Genomic DNA, 19,573 nt, shown 5'->3' with positions numbered 1-19,573 from the left:
GTTGGTTTTGTAAGAACATATTTGGGACTCTTGAAAACAGGCTTTTCATTATTTGTGTGTGATTTTAGTGCCAAAGTAAACCCTGCACATCAAATATTAAACAGTCATCTGTGCGCGGACAGATCACAGTTGAAAAAGCTACTTTTGAGGCGTTCAGACGGCTACGTTCTGCGTAACTGTTCCTGGTACCAGGCCTGTGAATGTTCTCATTTGTCCAGTTCATGTACGCATCTGACCAGGCTGGTCCTGATCCAGTCCCGTCCTGGTCCTGATCCAGTCCCAGCCTGGTCCTGGTCCTGGTTCTGGTCCTGGTCAGATGCGTACATGAACTGATGAAGCCTCTTGGATGAGAGGTGAAACGTCTTCCTGACAAAGAACCAAGTCCAGTTTCTTTGGACTGACTTTGCTTTGGGGTTCCTGCTTCTAAAATGTAATTAGTGAATTTCCTCAGTTTACGAAACAATTTCTTATTTTCTGCTGACCTGGTGCTTTTACTGGATCACAGTCTTCCTCCTGCGGACTCCGTCCCCCTCTCCTCTCTGGGCTCAGCTCACTCTCAATGGAAACACGACTTTTATGGGATTTTACAGTAGAAAAGAACAGAGATCCTCGTTGTAGTCGATTCAGTTTCAGTTGTTTATTTGACTTGGAAAACAGATGAACATCATCTCATGAGTTACACCTGGGTGGAGTCCAGTCATCCTCCCTCGGGGCCCCGTCACTGGGTTCTCCGTGGGAATCGGACCCGTGGTCAGTGGAGAACATTTCCCTATATTCATCTCTCTCTCTGTCCGTGCTTTCTACCACCATTTCCTCTTTGTTGGGCCTTTTGAGGAACCCTCTCATTTAGGATTTACGTGTGACAGGAGGCCGTGGAGGAGCCGTGTTTACAACCTCAGAGCGTTTTAAATCAACACTTGTGCTCCTGACGAGTAACAGATACAGGGCGGGGAGTATAGATCCTGTTTGAGCTCATGTGCGATAAGGTATTTAAGGAATATTGAAGCAGTTTGGGAAGAATGCTGATTGCTTTACTGGGGAGAGTTCGGTTGCACGCTAGTGAGAGACGATACATCGGCCGGCCGATATAAACGGTCGCTATATTTGTGTTTATTAGACGTGTCAGTATCGGCCGATGCAAGTGGCTGCGTTCGTTGATAGTTTTTTCCTGCATTATTCACAGACGGGCGTCCACAGGCAGCTCCGTGTTACTGGAGACGCCTTTTTAAAGTTCAATAAATGTAACTTTTTCTTTAACTGAGACTTGTAACATTTGTTTATCATCATCTCATTTCATCTCATCTTCAGCCTCTCATCCGGGGTCGGGTCGCGGGGGCAGCAGCTTTAGCAGGGGACCCCAAACTTCCCTTTCCCGGGCCACATTAACCAGCTCTAACTGGGGGATCCTGAGGCGTTCCCAGGCCAGTGTGGAGATCTAATCTCTCCACCTGGTCCTGGGTCTTCCCCGAGGCCTCCTCCCAGCTGGACGTGCCTGGAACACCTCCCTAGGGAGGCGCCCAGGGTTCATCCTTACCAGATGATCCTGAACCACCTCAACTTTGCCTTTGTTTATCATCATTGTGTTATTTTTATGATGTAAGTTGAGGGAGAAAAGTAGAATCAGCTCAGGAAAGTCAGCAGTCCATATCACTCAACTCACGAAAATCGTCCATGGCTGATGAAAAAGCTTAGCTTAGCTTAGCATGAAGAAGGGAAAACAGTCCAAAGGTGAATGAAATCCACCTCCCAGTGCCTCTGCAGCTCATTAATTCGCCCGTTTTATGGTGTTTGTGAGTGTAAAAAAGACCATTTGTGCTCTTTATTTGTCTGTTCCTTGGGCTGTGCTCTCCTGTAGTCTCCAACGGCTGCTTGACAAGACTCCAGAAAGTCAGTGGAAAGAAATAACCAGCTCATAACTCCACATAACTCGTCATAAACATTTGATTTTTTCACCTTTAGAGAAGGGAGAGAGCCAGGCTGGCTGTTTCGTCCTGCCTCCACTCTTCTGTAGCTCCGTCTGAGAAGAGGAATTACTTTATTAATCTCTGGGGGACATTGTTATTTTGGGTGCAGTCATCAGTGCCCAGCAGGTGAACCAGTACATGCGTGCAGGTCCACAGATGCGTGTTGTTTTCAGTTTTTCCCCTTTCTCACTGCACGGCTCAGACGTGCGGTGTAAGCACTGAAAAACAACCTTTTGAGTCCTCATCGCTCCGTTCAGCTCTCACTGTGTTTGTTCACTGACGACGCAGAAGAACGTCTGCACGAATCGTCGCGCTGCAGTTTTCCTAACTCCTCTTTCTTTCTGTTCCCTCAGAGGAGTGACCGTGTTCTTGCCAGGCCCGTTGGGAGAGGACCATGGCCCTGAGCGATGCGAGCGGTGACCCTCTGGCCCTCAGCAACGGAGGGCCCCATCCTCTCAGCGCCAACAACAACGGAAACGCTCCCTCCAACACCAGCACGCCCGTCAGCAACGGCCCGGACCCTCTCCCGGCTGCCTCCGGTGGAGACTGCCTCACAGCAGATGGAGACGACGGAGTCACCGTGAAGGCAGCGGCGTCTAAAGTCCAGCAGAGATCGCACCCCATCCAGAGAACAAACAAACAGAACGGCGGCGTGGTCAAACAGAACGGCTCCCTGAGGAACCTTTCCCCGTCCTCCCCCGCCCTCACAGACTCCCAGAGGCTGGCCAAACGCCACCCTTCCTCCACCCTCTCCCCGTCCTCTTCCTCCCCTTCGCTCCAGCCCCCGCCACTCTGCTGCCAGCACTGTCACTTCCACGCCCCCCTGTGCTGCCCCTGTGGACAGCCGGAGTGCCCGCTCTTCCAGAGTCCTGGCACGAGCCCGGGCTCCGTTCCCCAGCCCGGGACCACCTCATCCTGCCCGTGCTGCCTCTCCGCCTGCACATACTCTCACCCCCTTCCCCATCCTCCTCACCCATCCTCCCCTCTCTGTCTGCAGCACCACCATCACCAGCGCTGGCAGGAGCACCTCCAGAACCAGACAGCCGGCATCAGGTACGGGGGAGGGACGGGCTCGGTGACGTTAATGTTCTCAGATTGGATCTCAGCGTGCTTTGTCTTTGCATTCTGGTGTTTCCCTGATCTGAACTGTTCAACTAACTCAGCTGTGCAAAAGTAGGGCGCAACATTAACGTGTGTTGTGTCTCGTACGACAGTTTTTATTAGTTTAAAGGAAAATTCCAGCGCAAAATCATCCCATGGGTCTTTTTCGACACATACTTTAAATAAGTAACACGAGAAAGTCGCTCACAGTCGCTAACAAACCTCTCCAGCAGCATGAGAAGAGTCCCTACACACAAAACAAAGCACCAACAGCGTATTTAGTGAAGCCAGAGTTTATTAAGAGTGTTTTAAAGACTTACCTACTGGCCCCTGTACCAGCTCCTCTCATAGTAAAGTCCATTACAGTGGATTAAAGTAATCCCAAAGGAAGGAGCCCATGGTGCTTTGTTTTCTGGTTAAAAATGAGAAGACGTCCCCACGCAATGAGTTTAAAGTGACTTGATGACGTCACAAATGTCTTCATTGTGAATAAAATGTCTCAACATGGTGAAAAATGTCTTTAAATGTTTTGTTTTGTCCAAAAATATTCAGTTTAATGTGAAATCAAACAGAGAAAATCATGTTTCAGAGGCTGAAAACAACATTTTCTGATGAAAACTAAAAAAAAAATGACTTCATATGATATTATTTAAACAAAAATAATTATTAAAATAAATACAGGCATCAATAAACTGATACAAAGCAAAGAAAGTGCTTATTCCAGGTGAATTTCCAGTCTTTTCCACAGATCAAACCAAAGGAACGAGCCCATTGGTGCTTTGTTGTGTGTGTAGGGACTCTTCTCATGCTGCTGCAGAGGTTTGCTGTTATTTTCAGCAGCATTAGTGGTTAAAAAAAGACCTTTGAATGCCTTCACTGTAATGCCCCGAGCTAATCACTGTTAGCCACATTCGGCTGTTAGCGGCTCACCTGGATTTCTCCGTTAATGGTTGTAAAAGACCCTGGGATGATTTTGCGCCTGAACTACACTTTAAGTTCTTGCTCCAGCTCCAGAGAGAGTGTGTATTTGACCGCACTGAGCGTACGAGCCTGTCACTTGACTGCGTGTTTGCTCGTATGTGTGTGCACGATTGTGTATTCATTGGCCCACTTCCCCAGTTTGGGCAACAGAGGGTCTCTCATAGCCCTGCAGGCCCCCATAACTCCCTCCCCCGTGCCCCATGCTTCATAACATGTCACATCCATGTTTAGGGATCATGTTGGGTCTGGAATGCAGCGGTAAGGGGGTCGGGGCTGTTAGGTACCGGGACACATGCGGGAGAGATGCAGGAAGGTTATTTTACAAACGATTTTCTCCATGATGGGGCCGGTCATGGTACGACCCCGATGATGGTGAGTTGCACCAACATGTTAAATAAGAGTTTGTCTGTCTCTGACTCAAGAGTGAGCTTTTGGAGTTATGGCCCAAAGCTGCAGGTTGTGATTTGGGCTCATTTACTGGTTTTACTAAGGCTCCGTTCACACCGCAGTGACCTGAATCTGATGTTTCCTCCCATATCTGATTAGATTTTGACAGTGAACAGCACACGTCACAGTGAATCTGACATTTTCCAATCACAGTTAGGACACTTTTAAGGGCGCCCTCCCACTGTGCGTCCGTCCCGTGCCCCGTGCTTTGGGTCCTTGTCCCCCCCTCCAGGCCCGTTTGTACTCACACTACCTGGGCCTCGGAGAATGCTTCTTGCTGCCTATACGTCATCACGCCGTAACACGTCACACGCATTGATGACGTCATGGCGATGCGTGGCTTTGTTTCCAGATCTTTCCGTAGACCTCGGAGTTTTTGTGCGTCTTGTCGACTGTTTTTGAATCTTTTCATCGACCAAATCTGCAGTAAACACTCCACCTCCACATCACACCAACGTGAACCTTTCACCGCCATTGTTTGAAATGTCCGCGCATGGTCCCTCCTTCTTTTTTCTACGTCCCAACAGGCGCACAGGAAATGACCTCAGAGCCGCCGTAGGCCTCGTGCTCGTACACGTGCGCACGCTCGTGCTCGTACATGTGCAAACGTGCTTTACTAAAGCCCACCTCTCCCAAACGGGCCGTGGACAGCAAGCGTGCCGCTCCTAGACGTGGTACGGTTGCACTCACACTGGTCAAAGGAACCAGACTTTAGCCGTGAAACCTGTTTGGGCACGGGACGGATGGACAGTGTGAGTGCTCACTGAATGTGCCACTGATCAGTGGCACAGAACAACATCCAAACTCTACGTATTTATCAGTTTGATGTTAGAAGATAGATTGATCTTGTTTTTAGATCCGTCCTAACTTCTTTATCACTACATTAGCTTGGGAAAGACACCATCTCCTGTTATGGTCTTGAGCAGGACTCCATTTGCCCTGGGTTCAGTCTTGACCTGGTCTTGGACTTGACGTGGACTCGATTAAGGTGCTTTTGACTCCAGCCTCGGTTGAGATGAACATGCTCTCCTGAGGACACGTGTTTAAAAGTCAGTTCCTGGTCATATCGACGCTCTCTCGCTGCTCTCTGTCGTGATTCACCCGGCTCGTGTTTGCTCGACCCGCCTGGCTGTCGGGGCGCAAACAGCCAAAGCAAACTTTACCCACAACATGAGAGAGGTTTTTTTATTCATTTATTTAAATGAGACCTGCACGGACGCACACCCATGGCGACCGCACCTTCTGCAGTCAAAGCAGAGTGTTCGCGTCGAGCTCGTTCGTTGGCGAACACGTCGGTTCTCTCACGGGCCCTCCGCCACATTTGAGCCGGGAACCATTAAATGCCTCGCACAGTATCATTTGCATAATCCTATATTCACCGTCTCCACAGAGGAGGGAAGGCAGGAGTAATCATTTACTCATGTCAGCCCCTTTTTACGGCGGCGGCTCGTTGTGGGGAACCCGTTTCGCACGAGACTTTTCTCTTACTCCTCGACGTGGAATTTTCCTAACTCAAATTGAGTCTGATCTCCCCTCATCATTTTCATTAGAGCGAGGGACGTTGTGGGTGGCTTTGAAAGCTGAGGTTTTTTCCGCAGCCACACTGGGAACATTCACCAAACCCCGGCGCTCGCAAACGAAACCCTGGGTGGGCAGAGGGAGGCCGAGCGGGATTGTGTTGCAGGCGTTTGGATGCGTTCGCCGTCATCCGTGGCTCCGCTCCCCGCTCCCCGTCACTGTTTCATTCTCAGTTTTTCTCTCACTCTATTAACACTCTCTTTCTTTTTTCACCTCTCTCTCTCTCCCTCCCTCCCTCCCTCCCTCCTCCATCTCTCGTTCCACATCAGAATGGAGAGCAGATGTGGCGTGGGACGTTTTCTGCGTCTCTAATGTTGAACCACTCTCTTATTTACCAAACAGGTCCCTCTTGTTCAGCGATGACAGGTTTGAATTACAGGGACTGGGCTCGCTCCAAGACTGCACCCCCCCCCCCCCCTTCTCCCCCCTCTCCCCTCCTTTCCTGTACAGTGGTGTTGTGTGTGTGTGTGTGTGTGTGTGTGTGTGTGTGTGTCAGATGGAGAGATTAGACGTAGGAAACGATATACCTGTCTCAGTTGTGCACTTTTGCGCTGAACCCAGACGTTAAACAAAAACCTTCAGACCTCGTCTCCCTTTTTTTTATTCCAGGCGTCCGCCCCTCTACCGTGGGGCTGCTGGAGTTCAGTGGCAGTTAAATATCACTTACACACACACACACACACACACACACACACACACACACACACACACACACACACACACACTGCTGTATATTCCTAATACTCTGATAATTTGAGGGGATGGAGTCAGACAAGATGGTGTCAGATATCAGTGTGATCTGCCTCGGGGCTGTGATCCGCCAGATTAGCCGAGGGATTACATCTGTGATTACAGCACACTCACGTCTCTCTCACACACACACACACACACACACACACACACACACACACACACACACACACACACACACACACACACACACACTGATAAGTCGTAACTCCAGCTCTTCGGGGGGAGACCTTTTTTTGCGTTTCACAACAGGGGATTTTTATGCCCCGGTTCTCAGCTTCACAAAACATTAATCCATTTACCGAGATTAGCCCGTGCTTTATTTCCTAATGTTTCTATTTTGGGCACGATCAGAAGCCTTTGGGTCTTATCCGTGTATGAAATCAACCCAGTCTGTGGAGAAGGCGAGGCACAGCTGAGCGGTTTGTGTAGAGCGGCTGAGAACACACTCTCTTCACTCCGGGTCTGTTAAAGGTATTAAGAGCGTGCCTGTGTCTCCGCTGTAAGATTACCCCGCACAGCCATTTTATGTGGATTATTTAAGATGGGACGGAAACACGGTGTCCTTGGGATGTCAGCTGTTTGGCCCGGGTCAGCTCAGTGTGTGCCAGCGGGTTTAAAGGCTTCAGGTGAAAGCCTCTAAGCCAGAGCATCGGGGGAAAACGCCGGATCCCATTTCCCCATGTGCTGGGGGCCGGCTCCTTGAGAAGTAACACTGATGAATGCCTCTTCTATCGGATTCTACGTCTTTCTGTGTTACGCTCGAGTGTGTTCAGGGTGGGGCGGGTTAGTAAAACAACATAAGTACAACATTTTGCATCCACAGCTGAAGGAGATGTTGGTGTTCTGTCCATCTCTGTGTTTGGAGTCTTTCTGGAAGCCCACCAATCACTTCTGTTGAGCAAAGCCCCGAGCACGCCGTCCCAAAGTGTTAATCTGGAGTTAAGCATGCACACTTAGACCATAGCTACAGTTTCAAGGCTTTACTCGGGGGGGGGACTTTAAGTGCTCACTTATGGTGGCCCAGAAGGAGAACTGTGTCCGGACAGGAGAGAGTAGGCGTGAGGCAGATTATCCGTGGCTTCGGGGCACCTGAGGTTCAGCTAACCTGCTTCTACCTGCAGCGATGACCCCGCCACAGCCACCAAACTGCTCACTGACACTCAACCATCCGGGGTCACGTTGAGTATTTAACCCCCCCCCCCCTCGCCACTCACGCTCCGCTCTCCTGGAGCTTAAACGTTCCCAACAACTCCTGTTGTTTATGGCAACCGTGGGTTTGGTTTAGATTCATGTCTTGTCAGATAGCGAGAATTCCTGTGTCTCACTCCCTCCGACGCCGTCTTAGGAAAGGTCAGCTTTTATCATCTCCAGCGAGCTTGAAGTTTTGTATTTGCAGGCGCCAGGTGGTTTAGTTGCTATGACACTTGGGAAAAACTGTATAAAAATATGACAACTCCAAAGTGTGGAGCAGTCGATCGCGTGTAATTAAGCAACTTTTCATCCCCTGGACGGGTCTGAACGTCTTTGGTGTCTGCACACTGTCGACCTGCCTGAGCTCCATGAGCAGCTCTGTGCCTCTGTGCTTATTTCTTTGCTGTTTGCCAAAATGTTTGTCTTTTATTCTTTCTGTTCTCTTGTCTCCCTGCATCCAATGCTCTCTGTCAAACAGCTGCAAGCCTCAACCAGCTCGGGTTTGTCTGACAGTGATCCGTGTGCTCTGGACGTCAGCGTGTCAGCTTGACGAGGCTTTGCACGTTATTAAGAAGAGCAACTGTTAAACGACCTGACAGCTTCAGCGCTAATTCTTTTTAAACTTGCCAGATCGGGCAGGCTGGTTGGAAATCAGTTTGCCCAAAGTCAATTTTCACTTCCCCCTGTACAGAGTTATTTATTAGCAGTTATCAACAAAGACTAAAGTTACCTTTTTTATCCACTTTAACTTGTTGTCAATACAATACAAACTTAATCAGGGCTCCACAGGGGCTGGATGGGAACTTCTGTCCTGAGTTGAACAGTTTATGCACAATGGGTACTCCGCTAGAAGGTTACCACATGTACCAAAAAGATGGAGGAACACCTCAACGATCTTTTACACGAGGTCATCACCCCTCTACAACATCGCCCGTGTGATGGGAAGCAGGGCTGCTTTGGTAGAAGTGCCTGTTATTACAGCTGAACACAGAAACACGCAGGCACTGTGAGCATGAAGCTGGTCAAAATGTTCCCTCTTAATATCCATATCTTTAGAGGGCGCCCTCCCACTGTGCCTCCGTCCCGTGCCCCGTGCTTTAGGGTCCTTGTCCCCCCCCCCCAGGCCCGTTTGTACTCACACTACCTGGGCCTCGGAGAATGCTTCTTGCTGCCTATACGTCATCACGCCGTAACACGTCACACGTCACACGCATTGATGACGTCATGGCGATGCGTGGCTTTGTTTCCAGATCTTTCCGTAGACCTCTGAGTTTTTGTGCGTCTTGTCGACTGTTTTTGAATCTTTTCATCGACCAAATCTGCAGTAAACACTCCACCTCCGCATCACACCAACGTGAACCTTTCACCGCCATTGTTTTAAATGTCCGCGCATGGTCCCTCCTTCTTTTTTCTACGTCCCAACAGGCGCACAGGAAATGACCTCAGAACCGCCGTAGGCCTCGTGCTCGTACACGTGCGCACGCTCGTGCTCGTACACATGCAAACGCGTCCTAGACGTGGTACGGTTGCACTCACACTGGTCAAAGGAACCAGACTTTAGCCGTGAAACGTGTTTGGGCACGTTACTGATGGACAGTGTGAGTGCGACCAGAGATGCAGCACACACACACAGAGTCACACACTCACACGTCTGATTTGAAGCCCTTCAGGCAGTGAGAGTTTGCTGTGTTGGAACAGTATTTTCACCTCATGCTTACCTCTACACATGGTTCCCCGAGCAACCATTCATCACCTACTTTGACACCTAAAAATACTTTTGAACTCGCACTCGTGCGTTTAACCACGTCTACGATACGACTGTGAAAGATCACACGGGGAAAAGAGAGAATACGGAGTAAGAGAGAAGTTGAAAGGGCCGTCATTACTCCATTGATAAAAATAAGATGTTAGGTGTAGGACGGGGACACGGGTGGGGTGTGGGGGAGCGCCTCTGCTGGTTGTAAAATGGTGATGACATGTGACCCTCTGGGCCCTTTTACCGTCACAGTTCATTTGCGGGGAGAAAAACTATGTGGCAGTGTGTGTATTTTTAAAGGCCGGCGTGCTTCCTTTTCACTGTTGTTTCTAGCTTTTTGTGTACGCAGCTAACGTTAATGTTATTTTGAGCCCAAGTGAGTCCAACTGAAATGAGAAGAGTGCGTTTGAAAGAGCGTTTAAACATGCACATGTGTATTTTGTGGCTCCTGGGGCCGGTCTAAAGGATTTCCGGACATCCTGCGTGTTTAAGCCTCCGTGCTGTTGGAGCTAAAAGGTTAGCCCAGGATAAACGTGTCCTGTACGCCGACATTTTCAGTACAAACCCAAGGCATGCATACATTACTCTGCTGGTGTCTTAAAACATCGACATGCTTTGGTTTAAAGGAAACCGAGCATGCGGTTGCCGTCCCTTTGCAGAGTTTCTTTTCCTGGGGGAAGATTGGGCGATTTGAACATGTCATGCACTGGTTAGTGATTTTAATGCTGTCATGTCTCTGCATCTACTCCATAATTTCAGAAAGAGCTTGTATTTCATGGTCTATCTTTGAGTTTGTGCAGGGAAAGCACTGTTATTGAGGAACATCAGCTCGGCTCACAGTCTGAGTTCTCTGGAGCTGTGTAAGAAAACTGCGGTCTGTGGCGGCGTGGTAAAAAAAGCCATTATGAGAGCAAAGCAAACCGAAGGGATTTCATACGCAATATAGTGGGCTCTTGTTTTCTATTTACAGAACAAGAACCCACCCGCTCCAGGGTAGCTTTGACCTTGAGGCTTTGTGTGGTCGGGTAAATGGGCCGGCTGTTGGTGGCGATGTGATGTCGGGTGAAGCAGACAGCTGTCGGGCCTGTAACCGCTGAACCCTGCGGCGTGCTGCGAGCGTAACCTGAGGCAGGTCAAGGGAGATGAGCAGAACACCGGGGGAGGGAGAGCGACAGGGGGAAGCCTTTTTACACCTGCACAGCCATGGCTGGAGGTATTTTAGTTCCACCCTTCGTCCGATTTCTCAGGAACCCCCGGAGGGAACGTCTTACAATTTGTCGCCCATCTCCACTTGAACTGATGAGACTTTGGAGGTCAGAGGTCACTGTGACTTCACAAAACATCACTGAAGAACACTTATGATGACAACATTTCACACAAATGTCTAATATCAGCTTCACCGGGACGTCGTGCGGTTCTGGCCGTTAGAAGAGGGTGCTAATATTCACAGGAGTTGGTGACGCTAATCTTGAAACTGTGCTGATGGTTTTAGATATTCTGTGCAGCCAGGTTGAATATGTGCGTGAAGCATCTACGTTTAGCCAACAAATACACATAAAGCTGTGGTCTACAGTCTGAACATCAGTTGATCGGTTGGTTAACTTCACTGCAGGTCTACGGCTGATGGACTACAGGACCATAATTGCTGTATACACAATGTTAATAATCATTCATTCATCCTCAACCTCTTGTCCCTGTCGGGGTCGTGGGGGGGCTGGAGCCGATCCCAGCTGACATCGGGCGTGAGGCGGGGTCCACCCTGGACAGGACGCCAGTCTATCACAGGACACATAGAGACGAACAGAGACAGACAACCATTCACACCTACGGGTGATTTAGAGTCATCAATGAACCGAACACCTGCACGTCTTTGGACTGTGGGAGGAAACCGGAGAACCCGGAGAAAACCCACGCAGACACGGGGACAACATGCAAACTCCACACAGAAGGGCCCCAGCCGGGATTCAAACCAGGAACCCTCTTGCTGTGAGGAGACAGTGCAGACTCTTTAACTCCTCTAAAGTCTCCACTGGAGCGTTTGGATTTAAACTACGTGCAAACGTGACCCGTTGGTGAGGGCTTATAACCACAGGGTGGTTCATCCTAGTTGTCCTTCTTCTCCCTAACTTTATGAGCTCTGTTCCTTCTGTTCCTCTGCTTTCTTTCTTTCTTTCTGCCGTGTTCGTTTCCCCCTGTACCTCTCCTGTACCCCTCAGTTTTCAGTATAGCTCCTGAGTATGAAGCAGAGCCCATAAAGACGGCCGTCCCAAAGGATCAAAGGCCCACGCCGTCCCATAAAGCAGGATCAAAGCCTGACGTGAGCACGACATTGTCATAACTTCTCATAAGCGGGCTGAGCGGCTCGCCAGGCCTCAGCTGGAGAAGGACGGCTCGCTGTTGCTGGCTGCTCCAGATTATCACAGCGCTCTGAAAGAGATAAACTACCACATGTGTGTAGACTGTGGCTGAATGCATTTGGGTTTGTAGGGCTTTGTTTCTTTGATCCTTCTGAGGCAGACTTTATAAACTAGCTTGATGAATGTACTGACTGGTTGTACTAAGCTGGATCATCAACAAAAGCACTGGACATGCTGCAGGAAGCTCCAAGACACTGTTTGAAACCCTAAATAATCACAGAACCAAGACCTTAATGACATGGATTTCTTAAAACACAGAGGTCACGTTCGCTCTGCCTTTAAAAGAGGCGAGGCTCAGTGCGTTTGTCTGAAACCGGAGCTGTTTGTCGTTGAGGCTAACAGATCAAATGAGCAAAGAGCAAACAGGCCTTTGCTCTTACTCCAAATACACTGACCAAAGACGTCGTCACCAGACTGAAATAACCCGACCAGCTCGACCACGTATAAATCAATTAGTTTGTGCAACAGCACCACAGTCAGTCGGTGAAGTAGCGGTTCTCTAAATGCCGGTGTGGGAATCCCCAGATGCCTTTAAGAGTCTGGCAGGGTGTAAAAAAATATGATCTATTTGTTTGTTTTGCTCTGATATGAATAGACACGCTGTAAACTGCTCCAATGGGAAACATGAAAGTCCAAAAACATAAAAGAAAAGAGTGCCTTTAACATTTTAAGACTATACCAGGCTGGTCCTGGTCCTGGTCCTGGTCCTGGTCATGGTCCTGGTCCTGGTCCTGGTCCTGGTCAGATGCGTACATGAACTGATGAAGCCTCTTGGATGAGAGCTGAAACGTCTTCCTAGACAAATAACCAAGTCCAGTTGTTTTGACTGAAAGTGCTTTGAGGATAACGACGACCTGGACACATGAGAACATTCACAGGCTTGTCAAAGTAGCACATCGTAGTGAGAAAGTACTGGACAGGTTGAACACTGACGTCCAAACGGAGCACTCATGCCCCCCCTAGTGAACACAAACCTGTACAATGAGTGGCTTTACTGAGGCGCTTCTTCATTAAACGTTTAACTCACTGGCGAGAGACTTCCAAGTGTCAGCGACCACGTTTCGATCAGGATTCCTGCTCCTCGGCCGTTGTCTTTGTCTGTCAGACTTCTTTTTTTAGCAGGCAGTGTTACGAGTTGGCTGAAGTTGAAGGATCTCTGGTGCAGCAGCAGGTGGAAACCATTGGTTCCACCTCTGGAGGTCTTCTAGGAAACCCGGCTGTCCTCACTGAACGCACATACCCACTTAAAGTTGGCTCTCTTACAGCTGCACTCGACCGCGCGGCGTAAGGTTGGCAGGTTAAGGAGGATTTCTGGATTCAGATTTTCTGGCCGGGCACGTTCATTCATCTGGAACGGAGAGTCCTGCTGGACCTCGGCACCACTTATAGTTTGCCTTGTCGTAGAAGGTTGTGCTAATCACATACATGGCTACAGTTTTAATAGCTTATGATGCTAAATGTGTTTCATGCCCTTGATCCTGTCCTGGCTGCCTCACACCCAGGTCTGTGGTAGACTCTGGGTTTGTGAGTTTAGAGTCCTGAAGACGAGGCGAAGAGCAGAGACGATAAAGACGTCACACACACACTGACAGCTTGTAACTATGGGGCGGCCGCGCTGAGATCCTGTATGCCTGGAATCTGTGCGCGCCCCATATTTCACCTCCAAGAATTCGGGGCGATGGCAGGTGCAGCCAGAAAAGGCCACGCTCACCAGAGGAGACGCACACATGCAGACATGAAAACACGCTGACTCCCATTTTCACTGCCTCAGAATACGGATAGATGATGAAAGGCCGAGTCAGTGAAGTGAGGAGGTGAAGCCGCGGAATTCTTTTCTTCTTCAGAACAGATTCATCAAAAATGACGGAGCTTAAAAAAGATTTCTAGACGAACACACTGCTGATAAATGTGTGTGTGATGTCACGAGGACATCGGTTCACTCCACCAGCACCAGAAGAGGATCTGCACTAGTTAGTTGTAGTTGAATTGTTTTAATCTTTAGAGCCGGCCGCCCAATGTGGCTGCTAGACATTAAAATTCAGTTTTCTGCTTTTGATTTTCCATAACAAATCATGTTCATAGATGACTCACCTCACAAGTTCGTACCCCTACAGAGTGCTGCAGGGATGCTATCGTTATTTAGCATCAGCCGGCGTCAGGAGCCATCAGGGTTTCCAGGTCGTTGTTCTCCTCAAAGCAATTTCAGTCAATGGCAACTGGACTTGGTTATTTGTCTAGGAAGACCATCTGACCAGTCCTAGCCTGGTCCTGGTCCTGGTCCTGGTCCAATCCCAGCCTGGTCCTGGTCCAAACCTACTTTCCACCAACGACTGTCACTCTAACGACGCTCGTTGGCACTTGGAGCAAAAAGGGTCCCAGTGACATCATCGGCCTTGTGAGAGGTTAAATACCTGGATCTCACACCAGTTAGTTGGTCCAGTCCCAGCCTGGTCCTGGTCCTGGTCCTGGTCCTGGTCCAGTCCCAGCCTGGTCCTGGTCCAGTCCCAGCCTGGTCCTGGTCCTGGTCCTGTCCCAGCCTGGTCCTGGTCCAGTCCCAGCCTGGTCCTGGTCCAGTCCCAGCCTGGTCCTGGTCCTGGTCCTGTCCCAGCCTGGTCCTGGTCCAGTCCCAGCCTGGTCAGATGCGTACATGAAGTGATGAAGCCTCTTGGATGAGAGGTGAAACGTCTTCCTAGACAAATAACCAAGTCCAGTTGCTTTGGACTGAAGTTGCTTTGAGGGTTGGATTTTGTTTAATTGCAGAAAAAACAGAAGTTTATGAAGCAGGTTTGGTTCGGAAAGAAAATCTTTACATATGAACTCCACTTTTATTGTTTTTTAAAGTATAAATGTTGAATATGGAAACGGAATTAGAAACGTAAGATTCTTCTTCATAGTTGGATCATTGGACCGGCATTCATACATGAGGTACTACAGCAGGGGTGTCAAACATACGGCCCGTGGGCTGGAACCGGCCCGCCCAAGGGTCCAATCCGGCCGAAGGAAGGACTTTGCAAAGTTTAAGAATTAGCAAATGAACTGCAATTTTTCAATGAAAGTGCTGGAGCTGCTGGAGTTCTCAGGTGGACTCTTATTCATGAGGATGGACGCACTGAACCAAACCACGGCCTCTGATCTGTTCCTAGCCGAGTGGTTTCCATGCCCAACCCTAACCGCCCCCTTTGGTCGGCTAACATCGGCCATGTGACGGTGTTCTCGGTGCAGACACCAATAATAAGCACGCCAGAGCTATGATCAGGTCCAAAATCAGGCCTGACCCTGCAGGAATCCCCCGCTGTCCAAACCCAACTCCAGCCCGAACCACGGCAGCGGTTTCGGCCCAAAACTTTAAATGTCAAATTAAATATATATTTTATAATATTCAGGATTATAAGAGGCTTCATAATGTTTTATATACACACAGTAATATTCAGAATTTTCCTTTTTGCACCTAAACAAAAGAAACGTTCTAGGGTTAGGGTTATTTGTGGTTATGCTGTGACTGTACTGGTCCGACCCACTTGAGATCAAACCGGGCCGTCGTGGCCCCTGAACTAAGACGAGTCTGACACCCCTGTACCTCAGTGTGGCGACCCGAGCCCAAAGGGACCCGGTCGGTTTGGACCTGCTGTCTTTGTTGGGCTTCTTGTTCAACACAAACTACAGCGCACTTTAACTGTGTCGGGTTCTGGTTGGACTCAGTGACTAACCTCTCGGATTCGGGTCCGGTTTAAACCGAAACGTGCCTGATCTGCACTCTAGGTTCACAGATATGTGAGGAAATGCCTCATTAATGTTGTATCCATGACACGTCCCATGTCTGTGGCTCTGTGGTGATAACGAGCGGACACTGTCCTCAGCTGACCTCCGTTTAAACTCTGGCTTTAAACAGCGCGACCCGTTCCCGTGTTTATTGGAGGCCTGCCCTGGGAATCCCACCGTGTTACTGCTGAAGCCAGTCCGTCTTTCCCTCTTTATCAACGCTTATCTCTGCGTCTCAGCCTTTTACATTTGCTTTCACTTGAGAAACTCTATTTTTAGATGCTGTTTGTTGATCCTTGTCACTCTGGTCACATGTTTGAGGTTAAACTGGTCTGGAGGAGAAGAGAAGAGAAGAACACGCTGAACACATTTAGATACAGAAAGCGTTCACTTTAGACCAGTTTCTTTGACTCTCTTGTCGGGTATTTCTCCTATTTATTAGTTATACATATATACGTATATATATATATATATATATATATATTATTAGTATTATTATATATGACACTGTTGGGTTTTCTTAGTCGTTTACAGAAATTTTAATTTCCTCCTAAGTTATTTTCAGGCCTTTTTGTCAGACGACCCACTTTGTCACGTGCTTCTTAGGGCGCACTCTCACTGTCCCTCCGTCCCGTACCCCGTGCTTTAGGGTACTTGTCCCCCCCTCCAGGCCCGGTTGTACTCTGTTGTGTTCTCCGGTTTCCTCCCACAGTCCAAAGACGTGCAGGTGTTCGGTTCATTGATGACTCTAAAATCACCCGTAGGTGTGAATGGTTGTCTGTCTCTGTTCGTCTCTATGTGTCCTGTGATAGACTGGCGTCCTGTCCAGGGTGGACCCCGCCTCACGCCCGATGTCAGCAGGGATCGGCTCCAGCCCCCCCGCGACCCCGACAGGGACAAGAGGCTGAAGATGAATGAATGAACTTGTTATGTGTCGTCCTACCATAAACCTCGGCTCTCTTTGGAGGATTGTTAATATTCCTCTCAGTGTGTTGATGTAGGCATAAGAGTCTTTGAATACACACACACACACACACACACACCACACACACACACGCTCGGCCCGCCTGGTCTCATGATGTCATCTGAAAGGGTGTACGGCTGCTCTGGACCCATTTCACGGTTAGGTCCAGCCTCTAATTGTGTGCAGCGTTGCAGTGAGGCACTAATCGGGGCGAGGCGAGCCCAGCAGCCCGACGCTTGACACTAATTGCTCTTGCTCCGACTCGAAGGCCTTGTTCATGAGGTCTTTACCCGCCCGTCTGTTGACAGTTAACCCCTCCAGCCTGTGCACCCTCACCCTGCACACGTACACACTCCTGTGCAACAGAGACGGATACTTTAGTTTGGAAGAAATGTTGTCTTTCAGCAAAATCCCATCTTTTTTAAACAGGATTTTAAAGAAAAAAGGAAATTATCATTTTCAGTATGTATGTGTTTGTGGAAATATGTGATCTACCACAGCTGTGAGGGGCTGGAAAAGCTTAAACATGGGCCTTGAAAGTGCTTGAATTCGACCTTGGAAATTGGACGTAAGATGTGAATGATAAATGGACTTGTACTTATATTAGTCTTCTGACCACTCAAGGGGCTTTCACACTACCTGTCACATTCACACTGATGGCAGTGGACATCTACAGACCATCTAATCTGACCATTCACACACATTCACACACCCATGAGCAGCACGAGGAGCAATTCGGGGTTCAGTTTCTCACCCAAGGACACCCACTGAGCCACAGCCGCCCATGGTGGTCTCCTTCTTCACTTGTATGAGATGCAAATCGGAGCAGGAGGATTGACGTCCAAACTATTCTCTTCAAATAAGACACGTCTACTTCATTAGTAAATATCCACAAATCTCCACCTTTATGGATCATGTTTTTTATTTTGATCCTTTTTATGAGAGCTTCACAATACAACCATGATACAACATGTGCTTTGGTCTACATTAGTTTTTGATGGTTTACTACACTTTATATAAGATGGATCTAATAAAACCTTGTCCACAGTTTGTGTCCCTCTGTATAATGGAGGGCAGGTGAATCCTAGCACTTAACTGTAAAAAGACTAAGTTTCCTTCCGACCTTTCTGTAGCTGTTGGAGTGCACACTGGGGACGTAATGTTGATTTCAGCAGAATTAAATGAAAAATACCATTTTTTTAAATGTACAGTAATCCCTCGTTTATCGCGGGGGTTACGTTCCGAAAATGACCCGCGATAAGTGAAATCCGCGAAATAGAAAACTTTTTTTTTTACAATTAGCAACTATTACATGTATACAAATACAGTGACTCACGTGTAGGCCGTTTCACTGCTCTTCAGACTGGCCGCTTCCCGTCACTGACAGCAAAGTTTTCATACAGCATTCTCGCTTTTGTGCAGATAACGTTTGTATCCAGGGTTATGTTTTTTTTCCTGCAGTCATTAATCCACAGAGCTAATGCCGTCTCCATCCGTACCATGGTCTTGTTGCGGACAGTTACAACCCTTTTTGCATTCGTATTAAAATTGACTGCTGCTGTCGTCCTTATGTTTTTTTCCTCCTTCTTTATGTAACGAACGGAAGATTCATTGATTCCGTAATGGCGAGCAACGGCTGCATAGCTTTTACCTTCCCTTAGCATGTCCAGAAGTTTAACTTTATCTGAGATAGGTAGCATCTTCCGCCGTTTGGGCCCATCCGCAGGTGCTTTTGTCGGTCCAGGCCGTTTCGTCGACATTATGGGTTTAGGAGATGTTCGAAATTACAAGATAATTTGGCCAACCCAATGTAAATTTGCCAAGCTTTTTTATGTACGTACACATAACTGCACGAGACGACAAAATGATAGCACAATTCGTAGCATGTTTTGATACAAGAAGCGGGAGTGAGTTTTTAGCGAATCAGAATGCAGAGCACAATGCACCAAAAAAAAAAAAAAAATGCATTATGAAAATCCGCGAAATAGCGAATCCGCGATAAGTGAGCCGCGAAGTGGCGAGGGATCACTGTATTTACGTTTTATCACTTTTATAGCCGTCGATGAGTCTTAGTTTGAACGTCAGGGGAATTAGAAGTTGGGAAGTTCCCTGCTTCATGCACTGACGCACCGTACAGCGCACACACACGTGAGGAGAGGCTGTCCAAAAGTGTCCGCTGTAACTCCCATTTCTATGATTGATGTCTCGCCTCTTTATGACGACGGGGCTGTAGCCGTCCAGGAGGGTCGTGAACACGTGGGCCTTTAGATGTGGTCAGCGCTTTGGACGCGTTATGTCATTTCAAGCATGCTCTGGCCTTAAAGCTTTAAATCAAGCATGCTCTTACCTCAGACCACCACAAGAGCCGCCACATTTCTCTCACCATCGCACAGTCGAATTAGTGTAGGGTAACACACACACACGCACACACACACCTCTCTGGTTCTCCCCTCTGTCAGCGCAGTGCTGAGTGAGCGGTCTGCTGCTCCGTGTTTACCTTATTAATTAGCCCAGTGATCTGAAACCCTCTCCCTCTGGTAAATAGAATAACAGTGAAAGGTGAGTCAGGGCCGGGGGCCAGGGAAAGAAAATAAGAGAGGGGGGGCAGAAGCCAGGGAGAGAGAGAGAGAGAGGGAGCGTCTGGAGGTAGAGAGCTGAATGC

General features: G+C 48.6%; 1 protein-coding gene across 2 annotated transcripts in view; it reads left to right on the top strand.

The window, feature by feature from the left end:
- disp1 (dispatched homolog 1) overlaps positions 1 to 19,573 on the top strand; it is a 103,811-nt gene that overhangs the window by 67,566 nt on the left and 16,672 nt on the right. For both annotated transcript variants that reach the window (XM_083934000.1, XM_083933999.1), the window contains one exon: positions 2,318 to 3,017. In XM_083934000.1, the coding sequence (XP_083790126.1) occupies positions 2,359 to 3,017 (659 nt within the window). In that variant the 5' untranslated portion in view covers positions 2,318 to 2,358. The remainder of the gene's footprint in view (positions 1 to 2,317; positions 3,018 to 19,573) is intronic.

Source organism: Echiichthys vipera, assembly GCF_963691815.1.
Source record: "Echiichthys vipera genome assembly, chromosome: 19".
NCBI lineage: Eukaryota > Metazoa > Chordata > Actinopteri > Perciformes > Trachinidae > Echiichthys > Echiichthys vipera.
Note: the sequence above shows the minus strand (reverse complement) of the source record. Positions and strands in the feature narration are given on the sequence as shown.